This window comes from Eleutherodactylus coqui, chromosome 1 (genome assembly GCF_035609145.1).
Source record: "Eleutherodactylus coqui strain aEleCoq1 chromosome 1, aEleCoq1.hap1, whole genome shotgun sequence".
Lineage (NCBI taxonomy): Eukaryota > Metazoa > Chordata > Amphibia > Anura > Eleutherodactylidae > Eleutherodactylus > Eleutherodactylus coqui.
In genome coordinates, this window is record NC_089837.1 from 387,376,219 (window position 1) to 387,394,009 (window position 17,791).

Sequence of the window (17,791 nt, forward strand, 5' to 3'; positions counted from 1 at the left end):
TACCTCAGCTGTGTTGGGCAATGCAATGGGATATTTTTATGTACCGCCGGTGGGTTCCAGGGAGCCACCCATGCTGTGGGTGCACACGGAATTCCCATTGCGGAGTTGTACTTGCCTGTGACTATTTATAAAAAAACGCGGTCTGACTGGGGCGTGCAGACACCTTGACAGAATGAATAGTGTGTGGCACATAGGTTCCCCATTGCTATGCGCACGTGTGCAGCTCCAGATGGAGGTGGCACAGGATTGGATTTCTGATTGCTTCTGTACAGCATTGTGGACTATCGGCCCGCCCCTTTTATGGGGGGGGTCGCTGCCTAGCCATGCCAACCCTCTGCAGTGTGTGCCTGCTTTTCCTGTGGCAGACGCACTTATAAATAGACATGAGGGTGGCGTGGCATGAGGGCAGCTGAAGGCTGGGCAGGGACAATTTGGTGTACGCTGTGGACACTGTCGTGCGGGGGGGGGAGTTGGGCAGCATGTAACCCAGGAGAAGTGGCAGCGGAGTGTCATGCAGGCAGTGATTGTGCTTTGTTGGAGGTAGTGTGGTGCTTAGCTAAGGTATGCCATGCTAATGAGGGCTTTTCAGAAGTAAAAGTTGTTGGGAGGGGGGGGGCCCCACTCTTGCCGGTATTGTGGCTTAATAGTGGGACCTGTGAACTTGAGATGCAGCCCAACATGTAGCCCCTCGCCTGCCCTATCCGTTGCTGTGTCGTTCCCATCACTTTCTTGAATTGCCCAGATTTTCACACATGAAAACCTTAGCGAGCATCGGCGAAATACAAAAATGCTCGGGTCGCCCATTGACTTCAATGGGGTTCGTTATTCGAAACGAACCCTCGAGCATCGCGAAAAGTTCGTCCCGAGTAAAGAGCACCCGAGCATTTTGGTGCTCGCTCATCTCTATTAAGGAAGTATTATACAATATTCAGTTCAATAGGGAGCGCAGGCTGTGCAGCGGAGTAATACAAGCAAATTTACTACAGGAAATATTTAACAAATAAATAGGAATGTGTGTTAACCCCTTAAGGCCACTTTCACATGGCCAAGAAAATCACGCGGTACTTGTGTGTTGCGAGACGCACTCGTATACCCCATTCTTTTGAATGGGATCATATTTATGAGTGATTTTTACCCAAATCACATCATGGTGATGGGAAAAAAATTGTGGCATGTCCCATCTTTGGGTGTTCCCTCGGAACGCCTTGCCCATTGTTTCCAATGAGGCCAGGAAAAACATTGCACAGTCTGCAAGATGCACGCAAGTAAGATGGGAAACAGTTGCCGATCGCTACTTCCCTGAAGTAATGCAAGGCGTTTTTGATACAAAAACACTTTGCATCCATGGGGAAATCGTACATTCCTGAGTGAGATATCGGGCCGAGTTTCACGGCCCAATATCACGCTCTCCCATATGAAATTAGCCTAAGGGTGGAACCAATTTTGACTTTAAAGGAGTTGTCCCACAAAATAAAGGTATCCGCTATCCATAAGTTAGGGAATAACCATCTAATCAGTGGGGTCTGACTGCTGGGACTCAGAATAATCACAAGAACGTGGGTTCCAATGATCGACAATAAATTGGGCAGTGTCCACAAATGTGCACCACTGCTCCATTTATTTCAGTGAGACTCCTGGAGATAGCTAAATTCAAGCACTTGCTCTCTTTGCCAGGCCAATTGAAATGAATGATGTGGCAGTACATTTGCTTGACTGCCACTCCAGTCATTCAGGGACCTTCTGGATCCCCATTTTTGTGATCTATGAGGGTCCCAGTGGTTGGACCTCCCTCAATCAAATAGTTATCCCCTATACTGTGGATAGTCGATAACGTTATTTAATCAGGTTGCTCCTTTAAAGACTACGTAAATTATTTTGTTTTTTCCTCACTGCATTCCATCAGTCATTATTTTTTATTTTATCTATGTAGCTATATGAAGCCCTTCTTTTGTAGAGTTGTAGATTTGTTAGACACCATCTTGGGGTACAAAGAAGTTAACTTTTTATTAATGTGATTTTTTCTTCTTAATAATGGCAATGCATAAAAAAATCTATTCTACCACTGGGATAGTGAGCAGTCCAATTGCCTAGGCTGTTTTATCAAGTAAGTAGCCTCTACTGCAAAGCTGAACGTAGAAAACAAGTTTATAACTGTAGAAGTGTGTGCAATACTTTCTTTTTAGCATTTTTTTTGCAATAAAGAATATGAAAATTACTACTGACCTGCCATTCCATTTCTTCTTGGCTTTTCCATTGCAAAACTAGTAGAAAGCAGTCTTTTTGCCAATTCATTTCATGCTGAATATCTAAAGTTTGAATTATTATCAATGTATCATTCTGCCATGTCAAAGTTGCGTTTTCTGGACCTCCTTAAAAAATATGGGAACACTATATCAAAGTATTGTAAGTATGAATTATATAAATATAGACAAAAAAAAATAAATAAAATTATGAAAAAAATAAAATAGTTCAAGCAAAATAACAATTTTCAGGTATACAAGCATGTATTTAAATCACATAAAGCAAACGTCAAAGGGGTTTTTCACCCCAATAAAATGACGTTTGAGTGACTAAAAATGTTGAAATAAATTATAGTATACGAACTTATTCCAACATTATGACATGTCACCAAAGGTTATTTGAATGCAGAAGCCATGTGAGTGATGTTACTATGGCTGATTTGCTGGTGACAATACGCTCAACTCTCAGGCTAATGGGGGAGTGGGGTTGAGCTATTCATATGTGTTGATAGAAGTGTTGTCTTAATGAGAAATTCCCTTTAACATGTCAGCTTCTGATTATAGAATAAAATGTACAAATTTAGCTAAGGAATCCGACTTCCACATATGACATATGTTATTGAAACTCACTGTTAGGCTTGGCCTAATTATGGCATGCTCCATCATATGTCATATGATATGTTATGCTTCTGTGGGAGAATCCAGTGTCTTATAAAGGCAATACTAGTAATTATTAGGAAATTATACCGTATACCAGTGTGCACCACACAGCTGTGCAACATGCACATCACAAAGACAGCACTACTACATACATTGTTCATCCCATTCAACAGGGATCAGAAAGATCTGTGATGATGTCACTGTCATGCTCCGCCCATGATCACATGATGGTGATGCTCATCCCAAGTGAATAGCTTACATGCTCCGCACCTGATCACATAATGATGACATCATCAACGGTCTTGCATCCTTGTGCAGATTACAGGCAGACTAAAAACCCCTGTGCCCTCAGCTGCTATGGAATACTAACAAAGATCAAGCTGGACAGCAGCCGTGTGCATCCAGGACCTGTGATGATGTGACTGTCATGTGATCAGGGGCAGCGGATGTAACTCCCTCACTGGGGATGAAGGGCCTTTGATGACATCATTGTCATGTTATCAGGGGCAGGGCATATAAGTCTCTCACAAACCCACTCACGCACAGACGGACAGGTCATCGTTAGTAGTTTAATATAGCTGTGTATGGAGTGAGTACAGGTGAGCCACTATACAGAATCACAAATTCACACAGATTGTACAAATTCAGATGATCTGATATTTCACATTAATTTTTGTATTTCAGAATAATCATACTGTGAGATATAAGAAATAATGACAAAGGAGGCAAATGTGGTTATTGCCCTCTAAACCATGTCGCACATAGTGTAAATATCTAGGCTCTCCGTGGAAAGCAGGGTGTATTTACAAAGTCACTGGAGGTCTGGTAACTTTGAGTGATAAGCAAACATGGAAAAGGGGGAAAGTAGTAATTTCTAACCACCACCCCCGTGAAGTAGGTGAACTATTGCACTTCACCCTTGATCTGTCTAACCTTATCCATGAGTGCTAGTATATTTATATTCTTTTCCACTTTATATATGAATACTTCACAGACTGTAGGGTGGTTCAGCTTTGTTTAAGTAAATGGGGCTGAGCTGTTACACCGGACACAACCTGGCAACAGGTGTGGCGGCAATGTTTGGGGGGAAAAGCAGCCTTGTTTCTCTAACCATGTTCAATCCATTTAAAATATTGCTACAGTCTCCTCTCTCCTACTGAAAATACACTAGGAGGCACATGTAAAAAGATAACCTTTTTGTGCTTTTTATAGATACTTTTCTTCTATAGATACAGATGTGTTTTTCTTTAGCATTATATGATTGTTCTCAGGAAGAGAAACCAAGTAATCTTGTAGATATGACCCCTTTTAATGGCTAACAAAAAGACATGATGTTATAGTGAGCTTTTGAACCTACTCAGGGTTGCAAGCAAAGGTATCACTGTACAGCTGCTTTCTTCTCGGAACGCTCAGCTGGAATCAGCTGAGCGCTCTGAGCGGGGTATACAGAAGACATCTGGAGAACTGTCTTTTGCATACTCCTGCTGTGTTCACGGAGTGCACAGCTGGTATACAGCTGAACGCTTCGAGCGAGGTATGCAGAACACAGCTGGACCGCTGTCTCTTTCATACTCCGGCTGTGTTCTCCGAGTGGGATACCAGCTGAAACAACAGTATCAGCGGTATCCCGCTGAGAACTCAGCCTGCGGCACTGATAAGTCTCATCGTTTTCTTTCAGGGCTCAGTCACACGGGCGCATCGGCACCCGTACATCGGCGCCGATGCGCCGGTGTGACTGACAGTTAGAAGACAGCCGTACCTGAAAACGGCTTCTCTCTGCAGCGCTGATGAAAGAACACATGACCGGCAATGAAGCCGGTCACATGTTCTTTCCTTCGGCGCTGCAGAGAGACGTCCGTCTTCAGGTACGGCCGTCTGCTACATGCAGTAACACGGGCGCCGATGTGCACGTGTGACTGAGCCCTCAGCTTGCTGAAAGAGAACGATGAATGACTTGCTAACGAAAACTGCACGAGGTCTATGCATTTAGACCCAACGATTCTCGCTCAATAGATGACTTTGAGCGATTTTTGAGCGAGAATCGTTGGGTCAAAAAGGACCTTAACACGGTACCAAACTTTTTATTTTTTTGTTTAGCATTGTGACATCAGTGTGCCATGCTATCAGGGTGGTTTATTTACACTTTGGATTACTTTACAATGGGTTTTGCTGTGTTAAAATAAGAGAACAATAGCTTTTTAATGGGTTAAGATAAGATAACTTTCTATCTAATTGCTATCACAATCAAGGTAAAATTTGTACCATCTGTAAAACTAAATAAAGGCCCATTTTCACAGAGCGCTGAATGCTCAAAGTTACTCAGCTACTTAATAGCTTATTAGCATGCAAGTGCAGAATTTAGCTGAATGCAGTTAATAGCCAGAGGGCTATTATCTCCACTCAACTCTTTTGTTCTCCGAACGGGTAACAATGCTATCAGCACTACCCTTGGAGAACTCCTGATAAGACCACAGGACGATTTTAAGGTTGGCCTGAATCAGCTAGCAGCGCACGAAAAGTGCACGATGGCAGCGGGTTTAGATGCAACGATTGTTGCTCAAACGATCGCTTTTTAGCGATTTTTGAGCGATTATCCCTCAGTGTAAATGGACCTTAAGTGGGAGAATATTAACCATATAATAGCAGCAGATGGTTACTTTCCTCGCCCTCTGGCTCAGCCTATGTTGTATGTGAGTAGGAAGGAAAGTACCAGCTTCACAATCCATTGTACTCTTCTATTCTTCTAAGTGTTATTCTTACACACAAAAACATGAAATTACCACTCAACTTCAGGGAGCAATAAAGAAAATTGATTGCATATCCTAGGGACAAACAAGACCTGGACCTGGCCAGTTCACCATGGCAAGAAAAAAATTACAGAATTCCTTGCACTTTATACCACTTTTTAAATAAGAACTATTGCCCCAGGTCACTAATGTCTCAGACCGATATCAACTCACTATTTTGTACAGCTTCATATTTGTCCCTGCAGTAGTAGATCCAAAGTGATAGACAAATCGAGTCTGAGACAGAAACGTTCCTCTGCATCTGCTAGTCTCTATATAAAAGGCTTCAACTATGCCAGTACTGCGTAGTTTCACCAGAGCTGATAAATTCCTTCACCACACTTCATGGTTCACACATCCGCAGTACAAAAAAAAGATGACCCAGACAGGTAGTGCGTTCACCGGCTGCGGGAAGGGTTAATCTGTTGTAACTACCGTCAAAAGCTACTGTATATGCTGTACAATTAAAGTAATCCTAAGCTTTATACTCCTATCTAACAAACCAATGAAATCTTATAAATATTGCATCACCAGTCTAATCCCAAAAGAACAGAACTGCAGCACCCAGAAAAGATTTGTAGGTTTATTTTGCTTCTTATAGACAACATGTAAGGAGAGGAAAATACATTGCTGTCTATGCACATAAGATTGCTTTCATTCCTGCATCTGGGGTTCCGCTTTCCTGCTATGTTATGGGAACAGAAAAGGGGAATCCCCTGGGCGAACGAAGCTGTCTTATGATGAAACCGAACAGCACCCAACGCACACTATTGACTATAACAGGATCTTTTCAGTTTCCACTCAGCTGTCTGGCATTTTACTGGATGAAGAAGTCCTGCATGCAGGAATTTTTCTTTCGGTATTTTGTGCCGGATCTACGACAGCACCTCCAAATGGAGATTCCAGCACAGATATGAAAACAGCTTAACTTATCCTTCCAAACTGTGAGAGTATAACAGAAGTACGAGGAAATAAGTAAATAAACCTACACTCTGGATCAAATTAGTTTTCAAGCAATTGATTAAATAAAACTCTCTTTGCTCTGTTAGTCAAACTTTACTTAGGTAAATATATAGAATCATTTTAATATCACCATATGAAAATATCTGTTGCATAAATGAGCATACAATTACAGTTTTAGGTTTCAGGACATTTCGTCCAATTCCTTTCGCCTGATCCACATTTCGTCCAATTGCTTTCCTCGTCCAGCAAGACATTGCATCCAAATTTTGTCATCCAATGCAGATTTCGTCCAACTGCTTTTTGCTGCACAGTAGCAGGGAGAAGACACCTGGGGCTGCGGTTTGCAATCCCCAGGCACAAGATCGCTATTATCACTGATAATAGCGATCTTGTGGAAAGTGTAAAAAAAGTTTCATCTTCCCTCTCCAATCGGAACAGTGAGGGGAGTTGAAACACATAAGTAGATCCCTCCCCAATGTCCCCACCGCTGATGGCTCAGAATCACTTTTGCATTTCCAATACTAAGTAGATCAAATCTAAGTTTGACCTAGTGATATGTAGGACAAATTGAGATTGGACTAATTGTCTGCTCAGACGGGTTTTTCCTTGGACAAACTTATCAAAGGACAAGAAAATCTTGAACTAAATGTCCACCTGGACGATTTTTTTTTCTTGGACAAAATTATAAAAAGAACAAAAAATCTTGGACCAACTGCCCTCAAACCCAATTTTACATTGTATGAATTGGTGAAAAAATTTCAAAGGAAATAATAAAGTAATCGCTATCAAAGTCCCGAGATCTGAGGTTTCACTATGATGTCTCACAAGGAAAACACCTGTGATAAAGCTCTAATAGCGATATGGACATCATGTGGGGGACATGATTAAGTCAGAGAGAATGGAAAGCATTCTGTAAGATGCAGATGTGGTTCATGCATTACATGGTTGACCACTGCAGGAAAATTAATGGTCAGATATGACTGCCCCTGGTGCTAGCAATTGATTTTCAGGGGTATAAGACCCTAATGGTCATTTGAACATTGGGAGTGCTACTGTTTAAGAGGAGGTTGTCTTGATGAGACGCCCCTTTTGCGCAAATATTATACAGCTCCCATCTGTCTTTCAGTACAGATTGTGGTCCAGAAAATGGAGATAGGGAGTTGCTTGGCAGGATCCTCACACTGGAAGTTGGTTGTGACTTTTTAAAAATATTTTTTTATTCAAGCAAAACATCATTGTCCACAACCCCTGTGTTGCTAAAACCTTATTGGAAAACTTCCCATTTCCTCAGCTCTCTGTACCCTTGCTTGTAACAAGATATATTGTTGTCACAGCTGTACCATCACTAGCTCTAGAGAAAAATACATGTTTGAGTATTTGGAGGCGACTTTAAAACTAACTATTTTAAGTGCACCAGTTGTTTTAGAGATATGTCTGAAGTTTTGATTGGTGTTCAGCTGCTGAGACTTTTACTGATTGCTAGAAAAAAGAAGCAAAATCCTTTGGCTGATTGCTGTGCCCCTTCAATTACATTCTACCACTTTCCTACAAGAGCAGTGTATGAGCTAGAGAGTTAAATAACATAAAGAATACAGCTGGTATACAAATAACCCAAGTGGTCAATTACAGCATTTTTAAAATTACAACTAAATTTTAATTATGTTCAGTAATTTCTATTATATCTAGAGCATAGATTTAAAAAATTCTAAATTTCCCCCCAAAAATCAATAATACTTTACCTACTTTTAAATCTTTTTGGCTGAGTCTGTACAAGTTCAGTCAGAGCAAGGCACAAGAGAACGAACAACATCATCCTCTGCAAATGAAAATGTTAGTGTCTCAACTGGGGCGGAGGAGATTCTACAGCTCTCATAATATCACTGGGAAAATAACCTTTAATGATGAGGAAAGAGTCTGAGGAAGTGACAACAGGAAAGAACTGTAAAACAGCTTTATACAAAGATGACAAGTTTCAGATTTGTAACAGTGAAGAGATCAAGATTTAAAAAAAAAGCATTGAAGCATCTTTAATCTGCATTCACTGGACTTGGTGTTGATTATTACCAAACACTAATCATTGTATTAGTGATTGGGAAATATAAAAATCCTTTACAGTGAGAGTAAGAAACAGAGAAGTCCTGAATCGTATAAGACCCGATATATCCCTGGAGAGCAAGATGACCAGACTCAGACTCACAGATTTTGGCCATGTAATGTAAGCAGAGTTGCTACAAAAAATCTATAATGCTTGGACAGATCAGTGGCAAAAGAAGACCCAACCGCCAAATGACACGATGGCTGATTCTGTCAAAGCTGATGCTGGCATGGTTATCACACAACTGAAAGAAGCAGTGCAAAACCGAAAAACATGGAGGGAGGGAGCCTTTAGGGTGGCTGAGGGTCGTGAACGACTAAATGGCCAACAACAACAACAAAAATCCTCTCCTGTACCCCCACATAATAATATGTTGAGGGCCTCAGATGGTTGAATCACCTTGATATACTACTAGATGAAGCACTTGCACAGGCACTGCCTCTGTGCCCTAGGACAGCTATATCACACAGCCGCACTCCCACTGTAACTGCGGATGAGACAAATCTAAGATCTTGACAGTTAATTTTGTGATCAAGACTTGTAGCCATGATTGCCTGCTCCAGTGACATTGTCAGGGCTGGAGTCACTATGGAGACAACCTAGGACCAGGGAAATGTAAAAGTGTCCTTGGGCATATCAGTCCTAACAGGTGCCTTTACCTATTTATGGGCACAGGAACAATTTACTTGCATACATACTTATAGCAGGCGATTGTCATTTTAAAAATATGTGTAATGAAAATTTTAGGTCATAAAAAAAAGTTTTAAGTTTTAAAAAAATGAAAGCGACCCTTCAGTCCTGAACAAATAAAGTTCGCCGCACCACATCTCTGACTACCTGCTGCACACTCTGCATTAGTATGTATCATTAGTCTGAATCACTGCAGACTTCGTTGATCGACCAGTGTTGCCCATGTGACCAGCACTGACTAGTCAGAGCAGCATGTAGTGTTTTAGACCACTGATGTATACTAATGCACAGTGGCATCAGGTAGTCAGAGAGCCGGTGCGACCATCATTGTTGGTCTAGAGACTGAAGGATCACTTTAAGTATTGTAAAATTTAGTATCCTTATATAGCCATCACAATAAATGTACTATTAAAAGATACACCTATTGAAAGTCAGTGAAATTATAAAAGAATGGAATTTTTTTTTGCTTGTCCCCAAAATTAAATATATACAAGTTAAATATGTACTAGAGATGAGCGAGTATACTCGCTAAGGCACATTACTCGAGCGAGTAGTGCCTTAGCCAAGTATCTCCCCACTCATCTCTAAAGATTTGGGGGCTGGCGCGGGTGACAGGTGAGTTGCAGCGGGGAGCGGGGGGAGAGAGGCAGAGAGAGATCTCCCCTCCGTTCCTCCCGGCTCTCCCCCGCCACTCCCCGCCCCCCGCCGGCCCCGGAATCTTTAGAGATGAGTGGGGAGGTAATTGGCTAAGGCACTACTCGCTCGAGTAATGTGCCTTAGCGAGTATACTTGCTCATCTCTAATATGTACCCAAAATGGTACATGTTGAAACTACGACATGTCAAATAGAAATTAATCCCCATATTGCTGAATTGATGCTGAAATAACAAAAAATTATTGGTTGCAAAAAGGGGACATTAAAAATCCAAATATTGTGTGCCATCCCGAGGGCTTAAACAGACGGCTGTGTTTTCGGATTGTGATGAAGCTAAACCATTGGTTTCAATGGTTTCATTTTCAGCAGTTTGATTCTCGCGTAATATTACTACGCGTGAGAAAAAATAGGCCTACTTTTTGTACATGCGAGAAAATATAGGGTAAAACCTATCTTTCAGATGTTCTTTATTTCCGTGCACAGTAGCGCGAAGTTTGAATGTTAAAAAAGAAGACTTTTGAGCCAAATACGCTCCATAGCAGTGAGAGTATTTGTGCATGTGCCCATCTACAATAGCCCTGAAGAGATTAAAGTGGCTAGCACTAGCGCTCTTGTTTCACAGCACTAGGGTCCTGAGTTCTGACCCGCAAATGAGCTCTGTGTGGAGTTTCTGCATTGGTTTCCTGCGACCACCGCCGTTTCCTGACACAGTGCATAAACTAGGTCAACATTTTGAAAACTAAGTATAGAATCAAAATAGATGTGTGGTCAAAGTTTCCATTTTAGGGTGAATTCACATCTATGCTGGGGAATCCCCTTTCCTGCTCTGTTTGGAAAGCAGGAAAGGGGAATCCCCGCAGCCAAGATGCTCCGTCTGTGGACAGAACCAAATAATGCCGGATGGCCCACATTGACTATAATGGGGTCCGTCGACTTTCCGCCCAGCTGCCCAGCTTTTGAGCCAGATCTGTAATGGGGCTTCTTGACTGAGGTTCCAATGCCAATGTGAAACCGACCTTAATTTGTCTTTCTAAAAATCAAGGTGTGTGAATTCAGATTTTTATTCTCACACTCTGAATCTTAATTATATTTAAGAAGGATGAGAAATTGCTAACACAAAGAAATTTGTATGAGACATTATTAATTTCTCACAGTTTCCTAATCGGAACCTTCACCTTTACTTAGGCCCAATGCACTTGTGCGAATTTTTGCTGCTAAATCCATGGCGGGCGTCTGGTTATAGATTTCGCAGCAATGTCCATCTATAGCATGCAATGTAAAATGATTCTTCCACGCACACGAGTGGAAATCACTTACGATTTTTGCTTGCAGAGGTAGAATCGCAGTATGTTCTATTTTCAAGCGGTACTCGCACGGATGGCTTCCATTGCAGTCAATGGAAGCTTTCCAATCCGCGGCTATTCCGAAATGTCAATTTCGAAATCACAGCAAATCCGCATCATCGCCGGCGCAGCAGCATGGCATTCTCTGCACTGCACATGTGCCGGCACATCCGCCGCACACAAAAGACCAATCCAGATAGGTACACGGGGGGTCACCGGCCGGCGAAGCGGAATCTAGCCCGGCCATGTGCATTCGGCCTTACAATGTAATGATCACACAGGAGCGGGACTGATTACAGTAATTGTATGTGTATCAAAGTTATGTCTTCTGACAATCCAAGCATATGTGTGTCCATCACAGGAGCAGGCAATAATTTATAGTCTGGTAAGAAAAAAAATTAAGACTCCAACTGAATTACAGCAAACAGAGATCCTGAAAACCACGAGAACATGGTACAGAAAGTATACCTGGAAATTGTATAACTTTCCATTATGCAAAGAATAATATTTATTTGCTGAAACCGGACCACCCCCCTCAAATCCCTATACATCACGGACTGGGCACATTGTCAATATGTATGTCATTTCTGATTATACAAAGAATAAATCTGAAAGAGAATCTTTAACCATGTTAAGCACCCCACAACCAATTCACTGGTAACTACTATATAGGTGAAAAGATGCTTACATATTCAAAATAGGTAACCATCGTTTGGGAACTCACTTTTGCCTCCTACGTAATTTAGCAATGGGTCAGTCATTGTGCTGAACCATTTAACAGTCCTTTCTATTATATCATAAAGCTTAGAAGTTTGGTGTATGCAAATACCCCTGTAAGGGCCCTTCCACATGGGTGGATTATTTCCACTGGGAAAGCAGATGAATTTGCCGCTGCAGAATTCCACATCAAGATGCACAGGGCTAACGGTGGATTTTAATGCCGAATTAAGCCATTTTAATACTGCATTAAAATCCGCACAAAGCCATGTAGATTTTGAAGCTGCATTTACTGTGACTTGTGGCGCAAAATGTGAAACATTTCACCCATGTAGAAAGGTCCTAAGACTGTTACTGTGGAGGCATCTCCAACACAGGTTATAACTGTTAGATATGATCCACATCAGGGGTGTAGCTAAAGGCTCATGGGCCTGGGTACAAAAATTTATCTTGGGGGCCCCCCTACTTCTCTTAACCCCACATTGACTGTGGACCGGCAGATGTGTCTGTCAGTTATCACACCCCCAACTGTGCTGAACTCCCTTTCTGATAGCACACTAGCAGTGGGACAGGGAAGCACCTCTAAAGCATGCTGAGCAAGCTCTGGCCACTCTTCCAGCTTAGACACCTAGAAGTCAAAGGGGCCAACACCATGTCTGAGTACATCCACACACTGGAGCTGACATACTCTTGGACCATCATAGATAAGTGCTGCCTGTGAGTCCTACCCCGTGCTGTTGTTGCAGACTGTGATGGGCTGAAAAAACTATGCCACACTTCTATTAGACTGCCCATGAAACCAGTAGTGGTGCTGCTGTGGTGGCTTCCTGCTCGTTCGCCATGAGCCCCAGAGCTCAGATCAATTGCGGATGCATCCCCACAGCCATGGCAAATTGCTCTGCTAAAGCTTCTTAACAGTCTGTACTGATACTGCTGCATTTTGAGGTCCTTCTTCACTGCTAGAGATTTGTCATTTTGGCTTTTTAGGGATTTTACCCATGTGCTAGTTTTACTGCCCTATTTTTTTCCTTCAGCTGCCACAATTATTTTTGCTGCGTTTATTTTTTCAGTGACATATAGGGCTATTTTTTTAATATCTTTTTCACTGACTTTTTTTTTTTCAGTTTTTTTTTTGTTTAATTGGGGGTAAAAAGCTAAAAAAAATGATTTTTTTAACATTTATAGTTGTTTTTTTTTTTTTTAAATAAGTATATTTATGCTAAAATAAAGTATGAGAATGGGTTCTTCATTTTGTTTCGGACGTTTGATATATAATATGTATAGTTTTGAATTACAGGGTGCATACAGTGACAGTTTTGGTTGGCGGTGGCTTTAGGTTATTTTCTTTCCTATGTATATATAGTTGTTTTATTCTTGTTTTATTTTATTTATTTTTTTCTTATGTATGTAATTATTTTTTTACTATCTATGCCCCCCATGATGTCATATAAGACCTCTGAGGGACAGTCACATGTTTTTTTCTTATTTGGCACATTTCCACTGTAGCTATGGTATCCATAGGAGCCCCAGTTACAGGGGAAAACATCCTCCTGTAGTGACAATAGTCACTGGCAGAGCGTATAAGGGTCTGCTGCAACCCTGTAGCACTGCTGTGCCAGGGGATCCCGGCGGTCACGTGACTGACGGCTCGCATAGTGGAAGTTATACTTCCGCTTTCACTTTTTAGTACATAGCGCTCATTGAGCAATGTGTACTCAGAGGCTACTGCATTTAAATGCTTACTGCCGATCTTACAGATGAACACTCTTCTGTCAACACTTGAGGTCAAAGAGTGCCCAGGCTGCACAAGTCTTGCGAACAGAACTAGCTGTGGGCCTGATGGTGGCAGTATGGCCCTTTGGTTTTTCTGCGACACCCCACTCGCTGTCTTGCCAGGGTGCTGCCCATAACGTCTGCCTCTTCCTCTTTCCCCTGCAAGCACCTATGATGACTCTTCCCTGGCTTTCCATGTTAGTACCTCATCCTCTTCCACCTCCTCTCCCTCCTGAGTGGACACTATTTTACAGTGAGCACTGGGAGCTAGCACCTACGTTTCTAAATCCCCATGAGAACACATTGCCTGTGGAGGTCTGACTGCACGCACTGACCTACACGTTCCCTACCCCCTGCTTTCTTCATGTTTCCTTATTTTATTTTTTTTAATTGACTTTTTTTGTTTACTTTATAGTGTAGGTTTATTTAGCTTTTCAGAAAACCACAGGTAGCTGCGTGAAGCCTGCAAATAATTTGTAGAGGCCGGACTTGCGACCTTGAATGATGTCTGAGGCCACTGACATACACTATATGTATTTGCTGTTGCCCTGTTTGGAATTTGTTTGGTTTATATTCACCAAAAACAACCAACTACTAACTGGGCTACAGAAGGCTAGATTATAGCCTGCATTTTTGTGAATTGTCCCTGTTTTGCACAGCGTACTTTAATTCCCCTCACCCCACTGGTAACTGTGTAAGGCCTGCAAATAATTTATAGTGGCTGTACTCATGACTTTGAATATCAGAGGCCACAAACAGAGGACTGCAATGTTCTCCTTGCCAAAGTCAGTTTGTTTGTCTGCTTTGCTGCTATATACATTGACAGTAGTAGGAATATTTCCTCAGCAGAATATCTCTCCATAAAAAGAGACCACATTTTACATAGACATATAAACATGATGCAGCTTCTTTATTCTGTGCTCATTTGCAAAATGGTTGCTGGTTACACTCTATCAATGTTATATATGGCTAAGTCATCTGATGCAGGCGTCCAGTGAACTGCTGCTCATATGCCAGATGAGGACACATTTAGTGACATTGTTAAGGCACCCTGGCAGCTGATTGCCTGCACCTTGACCTTATTGTTAAAAGGTATCAATTTGGCACAAAAGTGACATTACCAAGAACTGGACGTTGATAAAAAAAAACAGAAGAAAATTGGTCCAGGAGGCAGCCAAGAGGTCTACAGCAACATTAAAGGAGCTGCAGGAGTTTCTGGCAAGTACTGGTTGTATAGTGCATGTGACAACCATCTTCCGTATTTTTCATATGTCTGGACTGTGGGGTAGCGGGGCAAGACGGAAGCCATTTCTAACAAAGAAAAATATCCAAGACCGGTTAGGTTTTGCCAAAACCTACATCAAGTCTGCCAAAAGTATGTGTGAGAATGTGTTATGGTCTGATGAGACCAAGGGAGAACTTTTTGGCCGTAATTCCAAAATATATGTTTGTTGCAAAGCCAACACTGCGCATCAATAAAAGAACACCATACCCACAGTCAAGCATGGTGGAGGCGGCATTATACTTTGGGGCTGTTTTTCTGCTGTTGGAACTTGGGCTTTAGTCAAGGTGGAGGGAAAAATGAACAGCTCCAAATATCAGTCCATTTTGGCACAAAACCTTCAGGCCTCTGCTACAAAGCTGAAGATGAAGAGGAATTTCACCTTTCAGCATGACAATGACCCAAAGCATACCTCCAAATCATCAAAAGCATGGCTTCACGAGGGGGTGTGGCCTGACTGAAGACAGAGACGGTCGCCATTCCCTGAGCTCCGCTCTATATTCAGCCTCCATAGCAACGATCAAAGCATCGGCGAGTCCCCTCTGCTCATCGGTGACTCACCCGAACTCTCTAACATCCCGGCGTCCCGATATGACAAGGCGCAGGACCGCAAAAGCCTCACCGTTGCCGGTAGCTGACTTCTTCTCGGCTCGGAGCGGCAGGAGAACTCCAGCAGCAGCTTGCCTCTCCTCCACAGACGGCTCTGACAGCGCCGCTGATGATCCTGCTCTGGGACAGAAAACAGCATCGGAGAGACCTGTCACAGCCCGGAGAGACGCATGCCGCCCTCTTGATCTAGGAGAGGTGAGTGAATCTTCAGCAGCCATCACACACAGCACCTCTCCCCTAGCTAAGATGGCGCCCAGCCACGTGTTGGTCCCTGGAGACTATCGTTCTCCTTCTGCAAGCCCTGAAAAGAGGCATCCTAGGCTGGAGGAGGCAACAAACACCGCTTTACCCCCTGCCAACACTGCAGAACTGTTAGACATGGTCCCAACCTCAGACCAGCCCGCGTCAGAGGCTTTCATAAAAGAAATGATGATGGCCCTAAGAAGTACCATGAGAGAGGACCTACATGCTTTCTCATCCACATTCAACACTAACATATCTGAAATAGAGGAAAGAACCTCACATGTAGAGAATAAAATGGGCGAACTGACCAAATCGCACAATACGCTTATTGACGCACATTACGCCCTAGAGGAGGAGGTGGATCAGATCAAAGTCAAGATGGCGGATCTGGAGGACCGCAATAGGCGTAACAATGTGAAGTTCAGAGGCATTTCAGAGAAGATCAGTACAGCAGACTTAAAGGACTTCCTAACACAATTAATGAAAAAGCTCCTCCCCTCCACTCCAGCTCAAGAGCTTATTATTGATAGAGCCCATCGTCTGTAGAAACTGAAATTTTTACATGAAAATATCCCACGCGATGTTACAGCACGGATCCACTTTTTTCATGTCAAAGAGGCTCTTATGTTCGCATCGCGAAAAATGATCGACTTGCCTCCTCAATTTTCAAACATCAAATTATTTGTGGACTTGTCCGCCGCAACTATACAAGCGAGGAAAACATTCTCCCGCATAACCACAACCCTCAGAAGAGAGAAGATCCTCTATAGGTGGGGCTTCCCCACCAAGCTTATTCTGCACAAGGAAGGCACCACGCATATTTTTAACAAGCCAGAAGAGGGAGAGAAGTCTCTTCTAGCCTGGGGCCTCCAGATCTCTGACGACCCTCAGAGCAAATCACCTCCCCCTCGCTCCCGGGAGTTGTCCGGGGAAAATCGGCAAGCTAATACACCCCGCTGATCCACAGTACTCTCCATAAATTTGGAGGTTGAATTTTCTTACCTGTCAGGTGAACTCTTTGTACCCCCCAATCCTCCGCAGGATACTATGCCTGCGAGAACAGCTCTACATGAACAGCTGTTCCCAAGGACTTTCTGGCACAACACCATTTATACCAGGAAAAACCCAATTTTTGGCTTTTTTGTCTGGCGTTCAAGGCCAGACAATCCTGTTTCGAATGTTCACGTTAACGTTCTCCCCCTCCACCTCACTAAAAGTCAGCAGAATCCTAGGGTTTCATAAGTTTATGCTATATTATCCTCCTGCAAAATGTCGTTGAGAATATGTTCCCTTAATGCCAAAGGGCTAAACTCCCCCTTCAAAAGGTCAGCAACTTGGAAAGATGCGCTCCATGAGAGGGTTGACATCCTATGCCTTCAGGAGTCACACTTTGCTCGCGCAGCGCATCCGCTGTTCTCTCACAAAAAATTCCCCAAAATTTTCTTGTCCTGTGCCGAGAAGAAGAGAGCGGGGGTTATAATTGCTATGAAAGACACCATTGACTTAACAATTATTGACCAAATTATTGATCCTGCTGGCAGGTTCATAATTTTGGTGGGAAGCTTTAATAACACTTTACTAACACTAGTCAACCTTTATGCTCCAAATTCTTTACAAATTTCTTTAATTCCTAAATAGAATCTTAAAGAAGATACGTAGAATTCAAAAAGGCAAACTTATAGTTTGTGGCCACTTTAACATTGTCCCCAACAGAAATCTTGACTCCTCCAGCTCA

At 42.6% G+C, this 17,791-nt stretch overlaps 1 protein-coding gene across 1 annotated transcript in view; it reads right to left on the bottom strand.

The window, feature by feature from the left end:
- The window catches only part of LOC136612484 (cytokine receptor-like factor 2), a 41,392-nt gene extending 32,931 nt beyond the window's left edge, over window positions 1-8,461 (bottom strand). The window contains exons 1-2 of the mRNA XM_066592880.1: window positions 8,393-8,461; window positions 2,224-2,369 (exon numbers count right to left, since the gene is read on the bottom strand). Of these exons, the coding sequence (XP_066448977.1) occupies window positions 2,224-2,369; window positions 8,393-8,459 (213 nt within the window). The 5' untranslated portion in view covers window positions 8,460-8,461. The remainder of the gene's footprint in view (window positions 1-2,223; window positions 2,370-8,392) is intronic.
- Window positions 8,462-17,791: the final 9,330 nt, after the last annotated feature.